Source organism: Tupaia chinensis, unplaced genomic scaffold (genome assembly GCF_000334495.1).
Source record: "Tupaia chinensis unplaced genomic scaffold, TupChi_1.0 Scaffold145685_1, whole genome shotgun sequence".
NCBI lineage: Eukaryota > Metazoa > Chordata > Mammalia > Scandentia > Tupaiidae > Tupaia > Tupaia belangeri.
Window position 1 is genome coordinate 2,959,389 of NW_006205542.1, and position 19,667 is coordinate 2,979,055.

Consider the following 19,667-nt stretch of genomic DNA (forward strand, 5'->3'; position numbering starts at 1 on the left):
AGAATAATTTACGAACAGGTTTTCCTAGAGTTGTTTTCTATTATCTCCTTTTCTGTTATTATTTTTTTCTCATTTTGATTTGCTTTAACTTATTCTGAAGTAACTTAAGATCAGATTTTTCTGAAGTAATTTTTTCTGGTAATGACCTGTTCTTGAAGGCCAGCTTGTCTCCTATTTATTGTTATTCCATGAGGAAGATAGTAATGTGAATCTAAAAAAAAAAATTGATGCATACAGCAACAGATAGTATAAATCTACTCTTGAGTAAGTATCTGAATTCAGACCACCTAAGTAAGCCTTGTGCTTAAAATGATTACTTTAGGCATACAGAAGAATTTTACATCAGCCAGAGTTAGACTAGAAAATCATCCTTAAAATCTTAGTCTTTCTCAAAGCAAACCATACTGAAGGCTCTATTTTTTTATTTAAAAAAATTATTTTACTTAACTTTATTTATTTTTGTTTTAATTTGACCAGATAGGGGCAGAGAGAGAGAAAGAGAGATGGAAAGTGAGAAAGCAAGCCACCAGGTCTGGGACTTGAACCCAGGCTGGCCATGTGGGAGTCCAGTGCCCCTAACCACCATGTCACCTGCCAACTCCAAGAGGCTCTAGTATTAATGTAGTGTTCTTTGTACTCAACAATTGTACATCCAAATTGATGCCATGGGTTTCATCCCCCCCACAAAGGCTTAGTAAAAGAAATTGTGATGGCCTGGTGGTAAAGGCTGCTGCATCCCTCATGGCTGACCACCCAGTCCAAGTCCTGGACCCAGTGCTCCAACAGTCCCAAAAATCCCATAAGGACAGAGAAAGGAGAAGGGATTGCAGTATGATCTCCCCCTACCCCGGGCATACTTTCTTGCTTTCTATCTCACTCTCTCTCCCCACCAGAGCAAGCACACATGCTCTCTGGCATAAATAAATAAATAAATACATACATACATACATACATACATACATACATACATAAATACATAAAAGATACGGTGGACCCAAATTTGCATTTGTTGTGCAGTATTATTTCTGAGAAAGAATTCTTGGTTGCTAAAGATGCCTCCATGCCACCTCAGACTTTGCTACTACAATGATACCGACATTGGTCAACCTACCAATTTTCAGAAAATAAATTTCTGACAAAAACAAAAACAAAAACAAAAACAAAACAAAACAAAACACCTATGTGACTGCAACCGAGCATATGGAACTTGAGGGCAAATTGTTTTTTTTTTTTTTTAGAGGTTTTTGCTATAGGGTGCGTGCACTCGCCAGATAGACAGAGAGAGACAGAGAGACAGAAAGTGAGAAATCACCCCCCTGGGGGATGGCCACGCCTCAACCCTTTCTCCTCCATTCTCCTCTCAGGACCTTGGGCACGCACGCACATGTGAGGGCAAATTTTTTTCTGAGTTGTTTCCATCTGCCCCATCAGCTTCAAGTAAAAAACCCTATTTCAGAGAAGGCCCAAAGATTCCTGAGGCTTGCTGAGAAGGCCAACCTGGTGAAGTGGGCTGTACCTGCTTAAACCCTGACCTGGCTGTCACGCTGCCGGGTGAGAACTCAGATGCTAGCCTCCACCTCAGACCAGAAAATGTGGCCTTGTCTCACTTAATGAGAGCATTGCTCTACCTAAAACTGCCCTGAAGGAGCTAACTTATTTTTAAGTTGCCTTTTAATTTTTAAAAGTAATTCCAGGGAACCAGCAGTTGGCGTAATGGCTATATCGCTGGACTCCCACATAGTCGACCGCGGTTTGCATCCCGGACCCAGTGACTTAGAACTCATGCCAGGCGCATGTGCATGCGTGCCCAAGATCCCGAGAGGAGAATGGAGAAGAAGGGATTGTGGCATCATCATCCTCCCTGAGGGGTGATTTCTCGCTTTCTGTCTCTATGTCTCTCTCTATCTGTCTGGCGAGCACATGCGCCCTATAGTGAAAACCTGTCCAAAAAAAAAAAAAAGTAATTCCAAAACTTTGCAACCTTTCCAATGATACTGTAAATACCATATTTAAAAGTCAATGAGTAGGAATTATAATGAAAGATTTTTTTCATAAAAATTTAATCTACCCAGCATACATTAATCAGAATGTCTCTTGTAAACTCTGGAACTAGGTCAAAAATAAAATTATTCTCAAAATACTGTATAAAGGACTACCTCATCGGTTCTGTTTCTCATTTCTTACACTGAGCACACTGACTCTTTGCAAGCATTCAAACACAGGTTACCTGTACTCAGATGGTGTCACAAAAGTTTATATTTTTTAGTTTAAAAACACTAAAGTTAAGTAAAATAAATGTTGGCTTATGGGTAAGGTTTATACAAAAAGGATGAGGCAGAACCCCAATTGCAGAATACATTCTTTATCAAAAATGTTGGTAAATGAAAGTATGAGATTGTTGGGAAAGCCATGATGTATTTTGCTGTTTATGCAAAACTGTATCATGACTTTCCCGATAGCCCAATACATTTCCATGGTTTTATCGTTTGTTTGTTTGTTTTTTGGAGAGGTTTTTCTGCGCTTGCCAGAAAGACAAAGAGAGACAGAGAGGTAGAAAGCGAGAAATCACCCCCCAGGGGGGATGGCCACGCTGCAATCCCTTCTCCTCCATTCTCCTCTCAGGATCTTGGGCACGCACGCACATGCACCCGGCATGAGTTTAAGCCACCGGGTCCGGGACATGAACCATGATCCGTTACATGAGAGTTCAGCAACATAGTCATTACACTAACTGCTGGTCCCACATTTCCATGTTTTAAGTTAAAATAGTTGACATATATGTATCTCTTTGTGATTGTATGCCTTAATTAAATTTGTGACTAAGACATTAACTAGCCATAACAGAAATTTCAATTAAGAAGGATCATGTGTTAATATATAATGCCAGAAAATCATCTTACCTACAAAGAATAACATGATTCTCTCAAGAGATCATTTATTTCACATTGATTCAACTGTCCTATGGTTCAACTCATTCCTTGGAACACATTTGCTATGCAGAGTAAAAGTCTAATGTATTATGACTCACTTTCAACACAATGTATGTTAGAAGAGAATTAAATGCTTTGACTCAGAAATTATCAAAAATGTATGAGTACAAAGAGAACCCGTTAACCGACCATACTTTAGTTCTTTCTGTCACATTGATCCCACCCGATCCCTGTCATCCCCACCTACCGAGCCTGTGTGCAGTCATGAAGCATCCTCATGGCTCACCCAAGATGAACAATCACTGAGTTCAATTCTAGCACTGTCACCCACTGGGCTCAACCTTTGCACCCTAATACCATGTACACATGTAGGCCTGGCAAGAAATATTACAACATGGAGAGATAGAGTTATCATTAAGGGAACTATATTACTTACTTAATGTTGGATCCCCAATCTAAAGAGACTGGTATTTCGGGGGAGGTACATTTCTTGTTTGTTTTTCATTATTATAACACTACTCCAATGATAGATTTAGGCTTTCCAAAATCAGCTATTATGCTTTAATCTCTTGCAGCCCACTTCACTGTATTAACTATATATTATAAATAATAACTCACCCCTGCCCTCTGACTTAGAATTTTAGTATGGGACAGCTATACTATGGAGATGATGAGATAATAATATAATATCGTAAGTTCTCTTGTCATACCATTCCAACAGGATGCTGCTGTGTCTTAAGATCCATGAAGATATTTTCCAAAAAGTGAATTAACTGCCCCATCACCCAATTCAACCATGAAGCCGAGGGATGTTTTCCTCCAACCCCCTGGGTATCCCATGTGCAGCCTCCCAAGATTCTCCAAAATAAGATGAAGTGTCTTGGAGAACTGGTGCCTTTGGGGTTTGGTCTGGTCTTTTCTATGACTCTGAACCTAAGGAAACTAATCATTACTGAGTTTAGCCATCGAAATATCCACAAGATTCCTGGAATGTGGAAATGGGTGTATTGTTTAGTACAAAAATGGAAGGATAAGCACCAAGAGGATTTCTGATATTTGGTTTGTGTCTAAGAGACTCAGCTGATGAACATAACAGGACCTTCTGAGACCTAGAAAAAAGAAAAGAAACATAATACAGTTTTACTGTTCCAAGGATATTTGGTGGCATTTCAAGGCCAGTTCAACCTGAAAGTCCAGAAAAGCAATGAATATCTATGTAAGATTCTTTTAAAGATGGTTTTATGGAATGCAGCCAGCCCCTGCCTTAAAAATCAGTAGGTAGGTTAAGTAGCTGGGTCACTGTGAGTTTCTGGAGAAGACTAACATTTTCTTTTTTTCTAAGTGTGCCTTAGAACCTTCATAATCTCATGTCTGGTGCTACCTCTCTATTCATGTCATGAAGCCCCATTGTCCCCTTTGCACACACAGAAGCAAAATGATGCACTCTCCAAGAAAGAAGCAAGGGTGATCCCACTTGCTCCATCCCAGGCACAGAGGGGGGCAAAACTCCCACCCCATTTCTAGACTATTCCCAACCTAGCCAGGTAAGAAATGTGCCGAAGCTTCCAATCATGAAATTTCCAAGCTCCTTTAAATTAGCATGAAGCAAGTTTTAGAAATCGGATATTCAGCTGCTGGTTATTCAGATCCCTTGCACTCCATGGTATATGGTAATCCCAGAAGCCCGACCCAGAGTGCAGAGAAAAGATGGACAGAGCCCTTGCCCATCCCAGAGAGACTCCCACTGCTATCAGAGTTCACAAAACTCCAGTCTCCTTCACATACCACCTCTGTAAGAGAAAAGGGCAGCTCTAAATTCAGAATGAAAGCCAGCAGGCCTTCTTTTCCACTCCGTCTAAAACACCAAGCACATTGTCACTTAGCTGCGTACTATTCTTCAGAATCAGATGCAGCAGTTTGAAGCCTACTCTCCGAACACTGGGCCAAGCAGAATAACACAAATATATTACTGGAACATAAAGCAATCCGTGAAACGTAGCATTTTTGCTGTGTCCAAATCTTGACATTTATCCTTAGGTCTGTAATTATTTATAAACTATGGTAAGAGGATTAAGCTGTTTTGCAAGAAAAGTATAATAGAGCAAAATCTTTCCCCCATATTTAAGATTAGGAGCCTGTACTAAAATTGACCCAGAAATTTTTTTTTTTCTGTAGTTCAATGGAATTCCTTTGAGAGCCATTGCTGATAATGCTGGTGACATTCGATTACCTTGACTATGAAGTTCTGCACAAATTTTCTCAGATGAGTTCTTCCACCTAATAGGCCTTTTGTTGAGTTCTATTTGATATCCTCTCCCCATCTCAGAGCCCCAAGCTTTTTCATCTTTTCTGAGTCTCAACTCCCTATTCATGATCCCACCTTCCCTTTCACTGGAACTAGAGGAACTGACACCCAGCATTTCCTCTCCTGCATTCCCTCACACCACATCTACATCAGGCTCCTGAGAAAAGAAGCGCTGTCCTTTCCTGCAGCCCCACGAATCCCTCCAACTGTGCCCTTGACCCTATTGCCTCCCCGCTTGGGCACTTTATCCCATCATATAGCTACCACCTTTTCTTCAATCTCGGCCTCTGTGCAAACACGCACAAATATAGCCTAAAAAGCCTTCCCTCAAGTTGAGAATTTCTCTGAATTTTTGCCCTGTATTTCTCACTCTATTTGTTGTCAATGTTCTTGAAAAGATTCTCCATTTATTTACTCAATATTTGTTAAGTTTTTCCTACTTTGTGGCAATCACCATACTAGAATTTGGGGAGATAACAAAGAATAATACATGGCTCCTCCTTCTAGTAAAGGAAATGGGTACCCTTCCACAAAGAAAAATACAGTAAACTACCACTTGTGATAAATACCATTAAGAAATAAGGACGGACGACTCCACAATGTAGCAGTAGCGTGCTTCTCAAGAGAACCTGGATTCCACATGGCAACCAAGGTTTGAATCTCTGACCTGGTCACCAAGAAACATGCTGGACATGTGCACAAGTGCTCAAAATCCCTGAGAACCAGCAGTTAGCATAATGACTATGTCGCTGGACTCCCACGTAGTCGACCGCGGTTCGTGTCCCGGACCCGGTGGCTTAAAACTCACGCCGGGCGCGTGTGCGTGCATGCCCAAGATCCTGAGAAGAGAATGGAGGAGAAGGGATTGCGGCATGACCATCCCCCCTGGGGGGTGATTTCTCGCTTTCTGTCTCTCTGTCTCTCTCTGTCTGTCTGGCGAGCGCACGCACCCTATAGCGAAAACCTCTCCAAAAAAAAAATCCCATCCAAACCCTGTAGAAGGGGCCTCTCTCTCCCTCCCTCTTACTTTTACTCTATGATGAATAAAGAAAAAAATTTTAATAAATCTTAAAAATAAATAAGTAGCTGAAATAGAGAGTAACCAGAGGCTCTATTTTAGACAGGGTGGACAGGAAAAGCTTTTCTGCGGAGGGAGTCTATTGGATGACCTGAAGGATCAGAAGAAGCCTCAGCAAGAGTGGAGAAAAAAGTTATTCCAACTAAGGGAATAGCATGTGCAAAGGTTCTGAGGCAGAGAAATCCTGGTGTTTAAGAAGCTAAAAGTCGGGACCAGCAGTTAGCATAATGGCTATGTCGCTGGATTCCCACGTAGTCAACCGCAGTTCGTGTCCCGAACCCGGTGGCTTAAAACTCACTCCAGGGGCATGTGCATGCATGCCCAAGATTCCGAGAGGAGAATGGAGGAGAAGGGATTGCGGTGTGGCCATCCTCCCTGGGGGGTGATTTCTCGCTTTCTATCTCTCTGTCTCTCTCTGTCTTTCTGGCGAGCGCACGCGCCCTATAGCAAAAATCTCTCAAAAAAAAAAAAAGGAAAAAAAAAGAAGCTAAAAGTCTAGCATGGTTAAAGTGCAGTGAGCAAGGGTGTGATCAGGGTGATCTCGGAGAGACAGACAGTGACTAGGTCATGCAAATTATGGTGAGGAGTTTAGAGGAGATCATGCAAATTATGGTGAGGAGTTTAGTCAGTAGGGAGCCATTGAAGGATTTTTAAGGGGGAGAAAATGATACCTCTACAGGCATGTGACAAAGGAGCTAGAGGAAGGCAAGAGCCAAAACAGAGTAAGTAAGAGTCCTACATGGTTGACTGCAGTTCAAGTTCAAAACCTGCTGGCTTGCTTTCTCACTTTCCTTCTCTCCCTCTATGGTCAAATGTTTAAAAATAAATACTCATAATAATAAATTAAAATAAAATAATTCTTTAAGAAAAGAAGTCTACTGTAGCAGCCTGGTCTATGGTGGTGGAAGCAAAGATAGAAGGGGATGTTTGAGGATTTAGCAGGTGGATCTTAGCAGATCTTAGGAAGGTGAACTCAGCAGACTTACTGAAAGAAATAGACTTACTGAGGGATAGCAGCAATTAGGATGCTTGCTAAGCTTCTGACAGGGCCTGGCTGGACGGTGGTATTTTTTATTTAGATGAGTAGGGATGGACCAGCAGATGGCGTAATGGTTATGCCACTGGACTCCGTGGTTATGTCACGTATCAACCATGGTTCAAGTCCTGGACTTGGCGGCTTAAAACTCACACTGGGTGCATGTGCATCCCCAAGATCCTGAGAGTAGTATGGAAGCAAAAGGAATGCAGCACAGCCACCCACCCCCCCGGGTGGGGGTTGATTTCTCACTTTCTGTCTCTCTGTCTCTCCGATGAGTGTGCACATCCTATAGCAAAAATCCCTCTGGAAAAAAAAATGGTGAGAAGGGATATATTTAAAGGACTGACATTTTGAGTCAAGTAAGAGTTCTGTTTTAGACACATTAAGCTTAATTCACTGTGCAACATCCAAATAAAAATATCAGTAACAGATATGTAAATCCAGAGTTCAGTGGCGGGCCTAGAGGTATAAATTTTGTGTGTTATGCATAAAAATGCTATTTAAATCCATGAGAAATTTTAAAATCACCTGGTAAGAGAGAAAAAGAGGGAATTGAAAGAAAGTTCAAAAAGAATAAAGTGTTATAAAGAGACAAAAAGACCTAGAAGCGAACCTTAAGAATCCAACATTCAAAGAATGAAAGAGTAGGAGGAGACCCCAAGGATATAAAGGAAAAGTAACAGAAGTGAAGAGAGGAGTGCTTCCAGATAGGGACAGTCTGTTGAACTGAAAGCTTCTGAAAGATCTGAATTATAGAGACCATCTCCCTCTTTCTTATTTCTGCCCCTTACTCCTCCTTCAAAGGAGAATAATCAGACCTGTTTTTAGGCGAAGTGCTCTTTTGATGACAGACAGAATAACAAATGCATACTATTACGAACTATTTCAGACAATCCAAGAAAAGGTTATATCCTCTCCCTTTCCTTTCCTTTCCTCTTTTCTTTCCTCTTTCCTTTCCTTTCCCTTCCTTTCCTCTTCCTTCTCTTTCTATCTTTTCATGGGTGAGGTGTTCTTGGACCCTTTCTGTGCACCCTTTGCAGTCTCATTTATGAGCAAGTCTTTAACAATCATCCGTACGCTATACCAAAACTCAAATTTCATACCAAACCCAATCCCTCTCTCAGAATTCATGGTCTCATTCTCAATTTTCTGCTAGACATTTCTACATCAGAGTCATAGACACTTTTTTTTAAGAGGTTTTTGCCATAGGGCACATGCACTTGCAGAGACACAGAGAGTTAGAAAGTGAGGCATCACGCCCCAGGCATAATGGTCACATCACAATCCTTCTCCTCCATTCTCCTTTCAGAATTTTGGATATGTACACATATCCTCCCAGTGCAAATGTCAAGTCACCAGGTCCAGGACTTGAACTGCAATCAACTATGTGAGAGTCCAGCGTGTTAACCACTATGCTCACCTAATGGACCCATACTGACTTTTTTTTTTTTTTTTTTTGGAGAGGTTTTCGCTATAGGGCGCATGCGCTCGCCAGACAGACAGAGAGAGACAGAGAGACAGAAAGTGAGAAATCACCCCTCAGGAGGGATGGTCACGCCGCAATCCCTTCTCCTCCATTCTCCTCTCGGGATCTTGGGCACACACGCACACGCGCCCGGCGTGAGTTTTAAGCCACTGGGTCCAGGACATGAACTGCTGTTGACTACGTGGGAGTTCAATGACATAGCCATTACGCTAACTGCTGGTTCCCCCGTACTGACATTTTAATGACCATTATTTGGGTCCAGACGGTGATGCAGTGGTAAAACGCAATACTCTGCAATGCAGTCCTACACAGGAAGGTTCCTGACTTAAGGCTAGTGACCTCCTTGGTGTGCCAGGTACACACTTTCCCATAATCCAGGACTGGCTGAAGGCTGGGGTGGATCACAGCATCTAAGACCTGCTGTGGGTGCTTCTCTCTCTCTCTCTCCCCTCTGGCTTTCTAACACACAGAAGGAATAAATAAAATAAACTTTTAAAAATAACAATAAATAACCATTATTTGCAAAGCTAAACTCTGCTTTTGCCTCAAACCCTTCTTTTTTTTTAGTATCCTATTTTTATTTATGGTGCGACCATCTTCTTACTTGAAATTTTCAAGTCATTGTTAACATAGTCTTCCTCGTCATTCCAGACAATCTATATATGTATTCCTACTGAGCTTCCTAAACATGTCTATTCAATCCCCACTCCCACTCGTGTCTCTTAGTTGATCGCTGCACCTCTCATTTTTCCCTCTTTCACTCTATTCTATATATTTTCTGCCATAATTTAAGTTTCTAAAAGCATTACGTACATCATTTAAGGACCCTTTCATGGGTGTAAGAGCTTAATTTATAAATTATGTAGAATAGGAGTGTAATAAAATAATTAATAAAATATAACAATTATAATAATATATTGTTATAAAAGTTACATGAATGTAGTGTCTCTCTCAATAGCTCATTGTACTGTTGTCAACCTACTTTCAGACCACAACTGACTGCAGGTAACCGGAAGAACAGAAAGCAAAGCCCCAGATAAAATAGGACTACTATACATAGAAAACTCCAAAAATTTCACACAAAAAAACTGTTAGAACTAATAAGTATACAGTAAATTTTCAAGGTACAAAGTCAACACACCGACATTAGGAGTGTTTTCCTCTGTAACTTCAAGTTAATCACGTCATCTATTTGAGCCTTATTTTCCTCACCTAAAAAATTCATAATAATTTCTTTCTAGATCAGCAATGTAAGGAAGTTTAAATAAAACCATATATATGAAAAAAAAAGAAAAAGAAATTAGAAGTGTTTTTATATGCTAGCAACAAACTTTTTAAAAAAGAAATCTAGGGGGAAAAATTCCATTTGCAATATAGGTAGTAAATAAAATGCTTAATTAAACCAAACAGGTGAAAGACCTATATGCCAAAAATCTATAAAACATTAACAGAAAGAAATCGCACAGGCCACTTATTCTCTTCAGATTCTCTAAGCTCTAACTCAGTTGAACAACTTATATATTCCAGAACTTGCCCCTATTTATTTCACTGCTGTGCAGCTGGTCACCTGTTTCCCATCCTAGATCACTTTCTTTGTCGTTTCTGGTTCTCAAAATGTTACCCCTCATCACAGTCCTTGTATAATGATATCTCCCCAGTAAAGACTCCGTGACCCCTCGAGTTAGTAATAGCCAATCTGTTCCTTGAATTCTCATAGCAGGTTATTTGTGCCTCCATCATACGCCTGTCTTGCCCTATTTTGTCTTAATTATTTATGTGTGACATGTCTCCCTTACTATGTCATAAATACCTTAGGACAAGAACTCTGTACCTCTCATTTTTGTTCCACTACAAATCATAACACATGCCTTGTACCCCCCCAGACATTCAGGAAACGCCTGCCAAGTAGTGAATGAACAGCCTTAATGAGCATAAGTTATTGTTCTGTGTACTGATCCAGTCCTAGATCCATGGTGCTATCACTTCTGAATCAGTGATGGTTATCCACTTACTTAAGTAACCTTTCTTTGAATACACTTAGAAAAGATGGAAAACTGTGTTATAAGGGAGGACCAAGTATGTAGGTTATTCCTTTCCTTAAACAAAGAGAAGTCCTGTTTTGCGTCATGGAAAACTAAAGCATAGCAATAAAAAGCACCAGCAAGACTTGTAGAATAAGATTTAGTGAGGACGTTGCTTTGCCTCCTGTTCAGAGGTCCTAACTCTCCTGTCAAGTACTTAAGCTGCACATTCTGTTGATTTTGTTTTTAGATTACATTGACAACTATTGGCTACGGAGACAAAACTCCACTAACTTGGCTGGGAAGATTGCTTTCTGCAGGCTTTGCACTCCTCGGCATTTCTTTCTTTGCACTTCCTGCCGTGAGTATCTTTGCATCAAAAAGCAATTTAAATGAGGTCTTAGGGGTTTAATAGAGTGAGCGCTCACAAATTGGTTTGCTTGAGAACATATCTTTATCATTTACAAATATAATTTTTCTGACTTAATATTGACTCTTCTAAATATATCCAGGTAGGTAAGTTATAAAATAGGATGTCACTTGGAGACACTTAACCTGAGACTTTAATATCTGCTAGGTCTTTGTGACCTAGTAATTCAGATAACATTACATGTCAACCTGCTACTATTACACTTACAATTATTTGTTAAGATTTAAATATACATTCTTTAAACGGATGGCTCCAATTGGGCTTGTAATGTGTGTAACTGAAGAGAGGGATGTGCACAAGTGGAGTATTTTCCTCTTCAGAATAATTTGAGTGAAAAGCGTGTGACCTTAAAGGGTTTTCAGTGTGTGAGATGATTTATTCTGTGTCATCATTATTGATTTTCCTTAATGAGCAGTTTCTGCATCTCATCACAATGAAGAGCACATTTATCTTCCCCCCAGCTTCTGATTATTTTCTTCTTAATGAATGAAGCTTGCCTTTCTGATCATTTTATCCTCTTGTTTCTTTAAAGGCGGTTTCTTTAAAGGTCATATTATTACAATTAGATCCCATGCCCAAGCTCTCACTTTTGTTCACACCACCTGAGGTGGAGGTGGGGCAAGTAGTAAAAAAGAAAAAAAAAAAAAAAACCACTTAAGGAGGTGACCGCAGGCATGTTGTGCTGTGCCTAAGGACATAAACCAATGCTATGGCAGTGTCTGCCGAACAGAGACGCCAGAGCACCTCTGGAAAGGAAGCCAAGGGAGTGGAGAGGTCAGATGGGGATTTTCAGCACCACAGCCTTTAGTGCACAGGCCTTCTCCTCTGCCTGTTAACGCATGTTGAAAACATTTTTGTCCTTCCTGCTACCAGCGTCCAGCTTTGAATCAACCACCTAGTTCTGCCCCAGACCACTCAAAATCACAGAAAATAGACTGAAAAGATCATGCATAAGCTTGAGTATGCAACCTCTGTTTTTGTCACATACTAACTATATGAATGTATTAGCATGCTAGGGCTGCTATAACAAGATACTACAGACCGGGTGACTAAACAAAACTTACTGTCTCACAGTTCTGGAGGCTAGAAGTCCAAATCAAGTGATGGACGTGATTAGCTCCTGTGAGAGCCATAAAGAGAAGGAACTGTTTCATGCCTCTCTCCTTGGCCAGCAGATGGCTATCTTCTTACTGTTTCTTTACATCTTCTGTTTCCAAATTTCCTCTTCTTCTGAGGACACCAATCTTAAAAATTAGAGCTCATTTTAATGACTTCATTTTAAGTTGATTGTCTTTAAAAGGATCCAGTCTTCAAATAAGGGCATCTGCTGAGTTCTTAGGAAAAAAGGACTCTTGCATGAGAATTTGCAGGGGAGTGGGAGTACAATTCAGCTCAGACAGTGATCTTGAGTGTACTTCTTCACCAATATAATGGAGGAATAATTATTGAGCCCAGAGAAATATCATGAAGACCAATGTGATAATGTAAATCAAGTGCTTGTTATGAAGAAAACTCAGTGGTGTTGTTTAATTTTCCTTAACCTGTATAAATCTAGAAATACATGTTTCATGATAGAAAAGATGAAATCAAGGAGAGTCAAAACTAGTCATCCAAAGTTACCTCCTGTGGCAATATGAGCAATCTAGAACAGCGGAGACCCACTAAATGACCAGATTCCCCACAGGAAAATGTCTTTAAAAATGTAGAGTGAAATGTAGTCTTGGTGTGTTTTTCTTCCCCCCAAAAAAATACCTGCTGCTCTTGTGTTTATGTTTGTCCTGAGCCACATAGAGAGCAACTTCTATGATCCAGCATAAAACAATGAACAAGAAAGTAAGCAACCAACCTCTGGGTCATTAAAATAGACTATGGTATATTTGCTGTTCCGTAGGGAGCCTCTTGAGACCTAATTCATAACCTGGTCTTCCTTTAGAGAAAATTCTGATAAACTGTCCTATATAGTTGCACAATTGTTTGAAGATTATAAAGAGCAAATGCAAAGGGAGGCTATCAGAACAAACATTACAATAGGAAGGGATGGTGAAAGACTAACAGCAAGAGAAGAAAAGGAAAATCTGTAAGAAACAAGCAGACATTAATGCTTAAAATGTGTAAAGACTTGGGGCTAGTTAGTACTAGGGGCAACCCACCTCTGGAAGCTGGCTGCATTCAGCCAGCAAAATACCTACTCTCCATAATGAAACTCTGGACTATCACAAGGAGGCTGAACTGTGTCACTATGTGAGGAAAAAAAATCAGACACTGAGGAGTCATTTTTGGAAATATTTCCAGTAAGTTTATTACAGTTTTTATATGCAAATTAAATGAACACATGTTGGAAGTCTGAAGAACTTCCTTGCACAGAACATACCCATACATTGCCGAGAAGACTTGCCTCTACCTGGAAGCTTTTACTGCAACCTCACAGTGGATACTGAGTGTTTACTTAGCAAATGAAAGAATAAATATTCTATATACGCATTAAAAAAAAAAAGATGGCTGGAAATATTATGTCCTGCCTCTGCCTATCGACAGGGTAATTTGATTGAAATTTAGGAGAGCATATTGGCTTTTTGCTGAGAAAGTTAAAAGTAGATTGTGGGCCGCCCCTGTTTTCTACCACCCTGGAAACCTAAGGACGAAAGAAGAAAAGATGCTTTTCCTGCCTTAACCCTCAAAGCAGAAAGCCTGCTGCACTTCCAGAGTCACAAAGGCCACCCAGCCAAGCTTCACTGAGAGTCCCTTTCCCTGAGGCCCATTCCTTCTTTGGGCTAATGAGCTTGCAGAGGTGGCTCCCATCCTCTTGCTGCCTTTATAACCAAGACTTTTCCCTCTTGAGGGTACATCCTTCTTGCCTAGTGGATACTCCTACTAAGGGTATCTTTTTAATGATTAAAAACAAAACAAAACAAAAAACCTGAATTTTACACAGAGATATCCAGCTGGTAAGTTTAGTACAATGACTGACTCTGTTTGACTGGAGATATTAACCATTCAATAAGTAAATCTCAGCCACTATAATTAACAATAGTAACAAATGTAATTGTTGTACATAATAAAATATTTTAAAATGTTCTTTAAACTTTTTTAAAAAGTTGTTTTTAAAAAGAGTTTCTGTGTAGCCTGTTTACCATGTATGGAGTACAGGTTAGGATAACCATTTTAAATGTTCACCAAAACATACCTCCCTTCTACTTGGTGTTTATGCTGCACTTCTCAGCACAGGACTAAAGTTTAAAGCCTAAAAAGGTAAGTCTTATAGTCTTAGAAAATGAATTAAAATACAACTTAAATTCTAAGAACTGAGGTCAATATTTGAAGGGATGATAATAGGTTTAAGCCCTGGTGTGTGTGTGTGTGTGTGTGTGTGTGTGTGTGTGTGTGTGGTGTGTATCTCATACAGACTTTATTTTGACAGGCATTAGCCAGGTGCACTGAACTGTGTACTAAGAGATGTGGAAGGAAATTGGGATCAAGCCATAATGAGACAATGAGCAGACCTGGTTTAATAACTGTTGTAATGTACAGTCTGGCACAGGAGATGTGTAGCAAACATTTGCCGTCTACTAATATATGTTTCTAAGCAATGCCAATGTGATTTTCAGCACATCTTGGCTTGGCAGAAGCTAAATTTGTGCTATTGTAGAGCCTGTCTTTATTTTCCAAAGGGGATTTAACTCTGGATCACATATCCACATAATGAGTGCTCAATAGCAGTAGCTATTGCTGTTGACATCTACAAACTCTGAATTATGCTGCCTACGAGTGGATTATATATTATACATAAAGGCATATAATGTATGTGCATAAAATATGTATTTTAAATATATGCTATAAATTCTGATGTCTCTGTTCTCTTATATGTTTGTACTTTGTGAAAATGACATTAAAAGGAAAATAAATTGGGGCCAGCAAGGGCCATGGTGGTTAAGGGTGCTGGACTCCCACGTGACCAACCATTACTTGAGTCCCAGACCTAGCGGTTTGCTTTCTCACTTTCTCTCTCTCTCTCTCTCTCTCTGTCTGTCTTTCTCTCTCTCTCTCTCATTCTGGTCAAATCTAAATAAATAAATAAAGTTAAATGAAATAATTATTTTTAAAAAAGGAAAATAAATCAAACTTTCCTAAATGATCTCAAATAGCAGAAAAAAATTAGGAGTTACAAATGACTGGAGTTGATCTGGATTTGGAAATGAAAAGAAATGTTTAAATTTATAAACCTAGGGGCTGGCAGCTGGCATGGCGGTTAAGGTGCTGGACTCCAACATGGATGATTGTCGTTCGAATCCCAGACTTGCTGGCTTGCTTTCTTACTTCCTCTCTTTCTCTCTCTATGCCTCTCTCTCTTGTAAAATTGAATAATAATAATAAATAAATAAAATTAGATAAATCATTCTTTTAACTCTACCAGACTATAGAGACCAGGTTCTTAAAATGCTTAGTTTGTGCAGTCACAACCTATATGCAATGAGCATTTACACAGCATGAGGACAGTTACTGAAAAAAGAGAGATGAAAAACAGACCTGTGATATAACTTCTCATGTAATGGAACAGTCATTTAAACTGACTAATAACAGAATAAATCATCACTCATTAATAGCAAGTAGCATTATTATATTATTATGTATTTTATATGTGATTGCATTACTTATCATCTGATCATTGTCACAGATGTGCTCAGGACTGTGAAATCTCAAGATAAGAAAAAGGGTTAAAGGTTATCTAGTGCCCAGAATATCTCAGCCAAGTCGTTATCCAGCCGAGACATAACACCTCCTGCAGATGAAAATCGCCCACCTTCCCAGGAAGCCTGAACCATTTTTTAGCTACTTTAGAAATATAAAGGCAAGAAAAACAACCATTTCTTACCAGTGGCAAATACTGACTTAGTGCTTATAAAATGCTCATCTCTAACCTAAGGGTTAGATGCCTTGAAGTTTAATAAAAAGCTAATAATTTATAGCTAGCAAGTAAAACCCACAAACTTGAAAGCAGTGGAGCTCCAAGTCCCATGCCAATAAAGTTGAGTGTTACAGACAAAGCTCAGAGACTGAATTTAGCAAGCTTCGAAAGCCAACCCAAGGCCCAGACAAAGCATCTTCATCCCACAAATGTTCGACCAAAGCGAACTGAAAAAAGGGAGGAACATCAAAGAAACAGAATTTTGGCAGATCGAGATGATAAACAGATGGAAAGCAAACTAGCCAAAAAAATTTAAAAAAAAAAAAACTAAAGTAAACATAGGAGGAAATACTAATCTTACTAACCCCAAAATCTGAATAAGTGAGCCAAAACCAAAACAGCCAGGAATGTTACACATGTGAGATGAAAACTGAAGAAACTAGGAAGGTGTGTGGCAAAGGACCATGCTTTTATCTTTTTGTTTTGGGGTTTAATTTGCCAGAGGGTGAGTGAGCTCGCTGGAAAGAGACAGAGAGAAAGTACGAAGCTATCTCACATGGGGGATGATCATGCCACACTCTCTTCTTTGAGGATTCTGGGCACACATGCACATACATGCTCCTGGCATGTTTCTCAAGTTGCTGGGTCTAGGACTTGAACCAGTTGACCATGTGGGATTGAGCCACCATAACCACCATGCCACTGACTGGTCCTTTATTCTTATCTTTATTGTTAAACTAGCAAAAGTGAAGTCTTCTGTCATCCAAGTTGAATGTCTGTCTGTCTCATCTGGATAACTGTCCCCTCTCCTTTTACTTTACGTTGGCAGGTGTAGAATTATAGCATCATGGAGGACTAAATTGGGACAGATTTTAAACCCTCCCTTCTCCTCCATTTCATGGATAAAGAATATAAATTTTCAGAGTTTCATCAAAGTGCTAGAAATATTCCCATCTCCACAGTAGTAAGACTTGAACTCTCACAAATTAAAAACCAATTCTTTCTAAAACCTGAATTCTTGTCTCATAAATCCTATTACTGATAAGATCATTCATTCTATTATAGGCCTAAAGCAATGTCTAACAGAAAGCCACACACACACACACACACACACACGCACACACACGCACACAATTTATTGCCATTTTTATTTGTAAATATGGTGCATCTTACTATGCCATAACAGACAATAAATGACAATGCCTCATTGATTTCCTAAAGAACTAAAGTTGTTATATTGCCGAACAACTTACCATTGGTTTATGGTGCTAGAATAGATATAAATAGCATTTTTTAAGTAAGTAGCATGTTTATGAACAGGTTACATTTTATTTGTTTTCTCACTTCCAAGGCTTTTTTTTTTAATGTTGGTATTATTTAACAGTGATTTTTCTCATTTTTATTAAGGTGTTATTTTTGTATTTTGTTTCAGGGCATCCTTGGCTCAGGTTTTGCATTAAAAGTACAAGAGCAGCACCGCCAGAAACACTTTGAGAAAAGAAGGAACCCAGCTGCCAACCTCATTCAGGTACACGTCAATTTAATAGGTAGACTGCAACATCTGTCTCCCTCAGTGCTTGCTGGGTCATTTTCCAACCTCTGTGCGTCATTGCCTAGAGAGATACTGTTTTGTTCCTTTTTAAAAGATGAAGTCAGACCTTAATGTACAGTCTTGAAGGTGGGTAGGTGTTCTCCTTCTCCCAAATATAAACATATATGTTTGCCGTAAATGGTCCTTGCATTGTGCAGATTGATTATGCCAGAAAGACCATGCAGAGGTTAGTGATTGTGTTGCTCCTGGAACGACCTCATTATGTCTTATGAATTACTTGGTGAAACATAATTGATCATTAAGTGATGAAGCAGAACATGGCATTGTTCCCTGAATTAAAATTACTTTCTCAGCCAAATGTATGCCCCTTGTTCTGAAGAACAATACTATTTGTTTAGAATGTCAAGGTTTGGTAAGTGTGGAACTGGTTTTTATGCCATATAGGGCAATAACTTGAAATAGTTATCCTATTTTTAGAAGTTGATGGGAATCTATAAGAATATGAAATTTAAAAAACCTATCATTTTACTATTTAAAGCTAGCTCATAACATAGTGTTTTTTAGCATTTCATTTTCTCATCAATAACTCAGAATTTGCTTCAGCACTCAAAAGAATGTTTCTCTGTTTGCCATACATATCTTTTACAAATAGAACCAGGTTAAGAATCACAAAATATATTTTTCACTAGATCTAGAATGTGGTGTTGACATTTAATTATGAACAAGAGCATTCTACAATCTAAAGTTTCTTCCTCTCGAGCAGAAGCTCCAGGACTTCTAAACCCGAGGAGTTTGGGGTCACACTCTATCATGCTAGATCTGTCTTCACACTGTAGTAACAAATGCATCGTTTTAATTTAGATTGTAGATTGAGTGGATAGTGGTTAGACGATAACCACCATGAGCTCTCTCCCCCAGCCTTTATCTCTGAATGTGGCATGCAGTATCCCCTGCAAACTGCAACTAGGGAAAGGAGGGGTGAGTGTGGCTCAATTATATCATAAAGGAGATCTGTTTGTAGCTAACGACTAAATTGAAATATTAATTTTAAAAACAAATTGTTCTGCAATGACCTGTATCGACATAAAGAGAGACCATCGGGGGCCAGCAGGTGCTGTGGTGGTTAAAGGCGCCGGACCTCCACACGGCCTACCATGGGCAAGCCCCAGAATGGGCGGCTTGCTTTCTCACTTTCCCTCTCTCTCTTTGTCTTTCTATGGCCACATTTAATAATAATAATACTAACAATAAATTCTCTTTAAAATAGATCACTGGATGTGACTTCTGTTCTAAACCACTGAGAGTTCCCATCATTCTCTTTTTTTAAGAGATATTTTTGCCATACAGCATGTGTGCTCACTGGAGAGGAAGTGACAGAGATAGAAAGTGAGAAATCACCCCCCACCCCACCGCCCCAGATAATTGCCCTGCTGCAATCCCTTCTCCTCCATTCTCCCTTAGGATTTTGGGCACCTATGCACATGAATCCAGCGTGAATTTTGAGCCACTGGGTCCGGGACTTGAACCGTGGTTGACTATGTAGGAGTCCAGTCATATAACCATTATGCCATCTGCTGGCCCCCCATTGTTTTAATTTTTGGATTTTAAAAGGGCACTAAGGACAATATAAACTTTATTTTCTCACAAGAAAAGATGTGTAGGCAGTAGGAGTCTAAAATCTGATGCTAAGCAATAATCAGAATGAAAAGAGGAGTCATTCACTTTAAGACGCACATGAGGGAACCAGCAGTTAGCGTAATGGCTATGTCGCTGGACTCCCACGTAGTCGACCGCGGTTCGTGTCCCGGACCCGGTGGCTTAAAACTCACGCCGGGCGCGTGTGCGTGCGTGCCCAAGATGCCAACAGGAGAATGGAGGAGAAGGGATTGCGGCGTGACCATCCCCCCTGGGGGGTGATTTCTC

At 39.8% G+C, this 19,667-nt stretch overlaps 1 protein-coding gene across 1 annotated transcript in view; it reads left to right on the forward strand.

The window, feature by feature from the left end:
- The window catches only part of KCNQ5 (potassium voltage-gated channel subfamily Q member 5), a 221,007-nt gene that overhangs the window by 94,541 nt on the left and 106,799 nt on the right, over positions 1-19,667 (forward strand). The window contains exons 6-7 of the mRNA XM_006168334.2: positions 11,110-11,220; positions 17,625-17,720. Coding sequence (XP_006168396.1) covers positions 11,110-11,220; positions 17,625-17,720 — 207 coding nt within the window. The remainder of the gene's footprint in view (positions 1-11,109; positions 11,221-17,624; positions 17,721-19,667) is intronic.